We start from the raw sequence: 5,306 nt of genomic DNA on the forward strand, positions 1-5,306 counted from the left end.
TAATATCCTCACCAGGTGTCTCTTGCTATGGATAAATATATTATTACCAACGTTTCTTTTAACAATAAACACGTAACATATATTATCTCGTAACCTTCCTGACTCCAAAGGTAAAACATGAAATGCGTAAATAAATCAAAATGAGTCCATAGAAACGACATAATTCGTCTTGCATTATCATAGTTTGTCCTTAATAAATAACAGGTGTTTGTAGCACTATGATGCCCTGAGCCGTAGTAGAATGGCAACATAAGAGAGTAGGCAGGATTGACTAAAGGATGAATTACTGCGGGTAGGTCACTTATTACCATTGTTCCTGGAGAATTCCCGTCAAAATAGCCGTAACATTTATCACCCACACGTCTAAAGCTGCTTTTCATTCTTTCTGTTTTTTTGCATTTCATCATTTGCAGAACTGAGAAACAAATGTTATGGATTACCCAGGAGAGAGCTGTGTGTCTCCATAACTCACCCACTGTGTCATTATAAGGAGGGAGTGTTCACAATACTACTGCCTTCTTGCTGTTGTCAGTTGAGCTCACAGCAAACACCCGAAGTTTTGTCAGCTTAACATAACAAACACTAAGCAAGGTTGTCAGCTTAACACACACCTAATACTTGAAATGTTATCAGCTTAATGAAACAAATTCGATTTATAAGTTTTGAAGCTTCGTAAACAAATACTTCCACTGCTGTGAGTTTAATACACAACAAACAACAAGTCGTAAGAAGGCAAGCCTGGCTTACCACACAACAACCAGGTCCAGTGAAGTGAGCTTCAGACGACACTCAGAAAGTTCTTTATCGTAGGTCCTGGAGACAAGAAAGTTCTCGACGGATCTTAAGTTCGTCGTTTGTTTAATAACATCGGAACTTAACCCGTCTTTTATCCTCGATCCATGAAGTGTAGCGGCTTAAGGTCAACCATCTGAGAAACTAGGAAGCGAAGAACAACATGATGAAGATATGAGAGAACATCTACTGCGTCAAAACCTTAACTCGCCCCGTGACTCAAGTTATGATTTGTATAATGTTGAGGACAGTTCCAAGATGGTGCAGACTTAACTGTGCTTCCACAAGTGTGTGTATTCCCCACACTTTGCTTGTATCAAACTATTATCATTAGTTATTTTAGTGTATAATGTACATTAAAAGAACTACATCTTCAATATATCATGTAAAAATAATCTTTCTATGTAAAAATAAAGCAAGCAGGAAATTAAGTTTGTGACTAACACCTATCCGCAGTCTCCCCTGTCACACCTGATGCTCCAACTTTGTTTATACAACAATACCCGTAACCACAGCAACACACGCACCGCTGATTTAACAAGTCTGCAGGCAATTGTACACGAAACTGCGTTGAAGGTGATTAAACACAAAATTGCACTGCAACAAATCTACAAACGATTACCTACGACCATCACTGTTGCTTCACCTCGGTAGCACAAACACGGTGTTGCTATTATGGTTTAAGTTCCCAGTGGCGCTAGTAACAGAAACCCACAGCACGCCCACCATATTTAGTCCATAATACATGTCTTCCCACCAGCCACGAGTTGCCCTATAAACTGGGTAAGTAATGGCCAGCCAAGGAGGCGAGTCGTGTCCAATAGGACCCTCGCAGCAGCGGCCTGAAACACGCCAACTACCAGAGCCTGGAACACGCCAACAACCAGAGCCTGGAACACGCCAACAACCAGAGTCTTGAACACGTCAAAATCAGAGCCAGAACACGCCAACAACCAGAGCCTGGAACACGCCAACTACCAGAGCCTGGAACACGCCAACAACCAGAGCCTGGAACACGCCAACAACCAGAGCCTGGAACACGCCAACAACCAGAGCCTGGAACACGCCAACAACCAGAGCCTGGAACACGCCAACAACCAGAGCCTGGAACACGCCAACAACCAGAGCCTGGAACACGCCAACTACCAGAGCCTGAACACAACTACCAGAGCCTGGAACACGCCAACTACCAGAGCCTGGAACACGCCAACTACCAGAGCCTGGAACACGCCAACAACCAGAGCCTGAACACGCCAACAACCAGAGCCTGAACACGCCAACAACCAGAGCCTGAACACGAACTACCAGAGCCTGAACACGCCAACAACCAGAGCCTGGAACACGCCAACAACCAGAGCCTGAACACGCCAACAACCAGAGCCTGGAACACGCCAACTACCAGAGCCTGAACACGCCAACAACCAGAGCCTGAACACGCCAACTACCAGAGCCTGAACACGCCAACTACCAGAGCCTGAACACGCCAACAACCAGAGCCTGAACACGCCAACCAGAGCCTGGAACACGCCAACAACCAGAGCCTGACGCCAACAACCAGAGCCTGGAACACGCCAACAACCAGAGCCTGGAACACGCCAAAATCAGAGCCAGGAACACGTCAAAAATCAGAGCCAGAACACGCCAACAACCAGAATCTTGAACACGCCAACAACCAAAGCCTGCAAGCACCAGCAACCAGACTGGAACCGCCAACAACCAGGCTGGAACACGCCGCCAACCAGAGCCTGGAACACGCCAACTACCAGAGCCTGGAACACGCCAACAACCAGAGCCTGGAACACGCCAACTACCAGGGCCTGGAACGCCAACAACCAGAGGCTGGACGACGCCAACTACCAGAGCCTGGAACACGCCAACAACCAGAGCCTGGAACACGCCAACAACCAGAGCCTGGAACGCACGCTACCACCAGAGCGCGGAACACGCCAACTACCAGAGCCTGGAACACGCCCTACCAGAGCCTGAACACACCAACAACGCAGAGCCTGGAACACGCCAACAACCAGAGCCTGGAACACGCCAACAACCAGAGCCTGGACGCAACCAACCAGAGCTGGAACACGCCAACAACCAGAGCCTGGAACACGTCAAATCAGAGCCAGGAACACGCCAACAACCAGGAATCTTGAACACGCCAACAACCAGAGCCAGGAACACGCCAACAACAAAGGCCAGACACGCCAATAACCAGAGCTTAGAACACACACCAGAACCAGCCTGAAACACACCGAACCAAGCAGAACCGGTGGCTTCAGTAAGAGACGGTGGTGCAGGTATTCAACTCTCGTCATGACTGTCTGTTTTAATTGATGCTTCCATTCTGATCAGTAATTAACGTTGAGTACTGTATTTATCCTCCAAGCCCAGAGTGGGGGGCAGGGGGGGGCAGGGAGGGAAGGGGCAGGTGGGATGGTCACTCATTAAGATGTTGGGCAAAACGAAAGAAGAAATAAAATAGTTGTCAACGAACTAAAAAAAATCACGATTTCTACTAATGAACCCAGAATGATTACTACCAATTCACTCAATTTTCTTTCAAAATAAAACACTAGTAGTTCCTATTCGTAAAGACCAATTACAATGTCAGAATCCACAAACACCCAACGACACACGGCAGCAATTTCAGCTAATAACAATCTGGGGTCTTCGTGTTTGGAAGTTCAAAATGAACCTTCACCTACTTACAGGATTTCTTACCTGTGCGTGTGCTTGCTAAACACCTCAAAAGCGCTCTCCAAGAATTCAAGTTACTTGTATGAAGCTAATTATCCTGCATTGTTAGGAAGATGGGAGGGACAGGAGGATGGGATGAGGACAGAATAGAGAGAAACATTTAAAACAATTCCTTCTTCACCTAAGTTAATTACCAAAGCTTTAAAACTTAAATCAACCCTGATTCTCCACGACTTGGTTCTGTTATCCACCGCTTAGGGGAGGCCGCTTTTATTACCACAAAGAAAAACTTAACTGAAAAATTGGAAACTCTAATTTGATGGATGTGTTGCGCAGGGGGCGGCGTGCGTGCCTCTGCTCACGACGATTAGCTGAATTTGCATGATAGCTGGATGTGCCGGGATTTAATTTGGTGTGTTTATGTGGGCTGTGTGTGTGTGTGTGTGTGTGTGTGTTTCACCAAGTTATCTCTGGAACCTATGACTGATTTCACTGTACCCGTAGTAAACACCCATGGGATGATAATAATAAATCTTGCATTAAGTGAACAAATGCTTGAGGACACAAGTGAATATATGAAGAAGGAAGGTAATTAGGGAATAAAAAGACCATAAAAAGAAATAATAAAAGATGATGAGTGAGTAAATATTGACAAGGTTATATAACATGACTGAATGAACAAGAATGAACGACGAATTAGTGTATAATGAAGATGATCTTATGAAAGATTCGATAAGTGAATGGTATTAGCAACACGCCCGCATTGGCTAACTCCTCATTAAAGTGAACACCTCAGCCAATCACAGTAAAACACGCTAATTCTCCGGTAACGTCACTCTCACCACGCGTCGACTGGCTACCTGAATACTGACGTATCCTTAGCGAGAAGTTTTTTAACGAATCCGCTAATTGATAATCTCTTCCCTTTCTCTTCGCACAATGTTGCTTCACTCTCTCTCTTTTACGGGTACTTTAACGGGCAGTGTTCGGTGGATTTGGCATCCTGTGTACCGCCGGCAAGGCCGTGGGCTTAACGCTCGTCTTGCCCGCGGTGCCCACCGTTTCTCTGTGGATGTCGGTCACACTAGAATAACCCATTATAGTAGTACCTCCTTCTTTCCTCACACAGCCTAACTGTGGAATGTTCTCCTTCTTCTGTTTCCATACTCCACAATCTGTCTCACTTCAAAAAGCTGGTTTTCCGGCATCTTCGTGGTGTAGATTAATATGGTCTTTTTCCTTTCTATTTTTAATTTATTTTTACTATTATTTTTTCGCCCCTAGGCCCCGTTGTGGGGTCGATGACCTGTGCGCAGGTGGGCTGTTTCCAAGTAAAAAAAAATAATAAATATTTTAACTTAATCAAATCAGGGACAAAGATTAACTCGCTTGATGAACACTTAACGAAACCGTACTATAAAGTATACGAACCGAATCTATACCATTGCCACAACCACTGACCACCACAACCAAACCGAACCTTTACCATAACCAAATCATTAAATCGTATAATAAACTTGTGCTGAACCAAAGATAAACTGAACGAAACTTTTATGCCAAACTATCCAAAATACCGAACAAGTTTGATCAACACCAACAACTACTACTTGATCAAAACGAAACAAATCAAAGCAAACCACAAATGAGCGAACCAAACAAAATCGGACCGGTTTTTCATCACCAAACTTTCACGTTAGTATTAGTGAAGGAAGCCACACTTACCCTACAAGCCAAACCCAAGTAAAACCATATAAATGACAAAACATAAACCCACGCATACATTAAACCCAACCCAATCATACCTAACCTAACCTAACCTA

General features: G+C 44.8%; 1 protein-coding gene across 1 annotated transcript; it reads left to right on the forward strand.

The window, feature by feature from the left end:
- Positions 1-1,616: 1,616 nt before the first annotated feature.
- On the forward strand, positions 1,617-2,942 carry LOC121853964 (proteoglycan 4-like; the record flags this gene model as incomplete). Its single annotated transcript, XM_042348360.1, has 2 exons — positions 1,617-2,034; positions 2,287-2,942. Coding segments are annotated over 2 exons (1,074 nt in total), but the record flags the coding sequence as incomplete, so codon positions are not given.
- Between the last annotated feature and the right edge of the window lie 2,364 nt (positions 2,943-5,306).

Source organism: Homarus americanus, unplaced genomic scaffold, assembly GCF_018991925.1.
Source record: "Homarus americanus isolate GMGI-L3 unplaced genomic scaffold, GMGI_Hamer_2.0 scaffold15054, whole genome shotgun sequence".
Lineage (NCBI taxonomy): Eukaryota > Metazoa > Arthropoda > Malacostraca > Decapoda > Nephropidae > Homarus > Homarus americanus.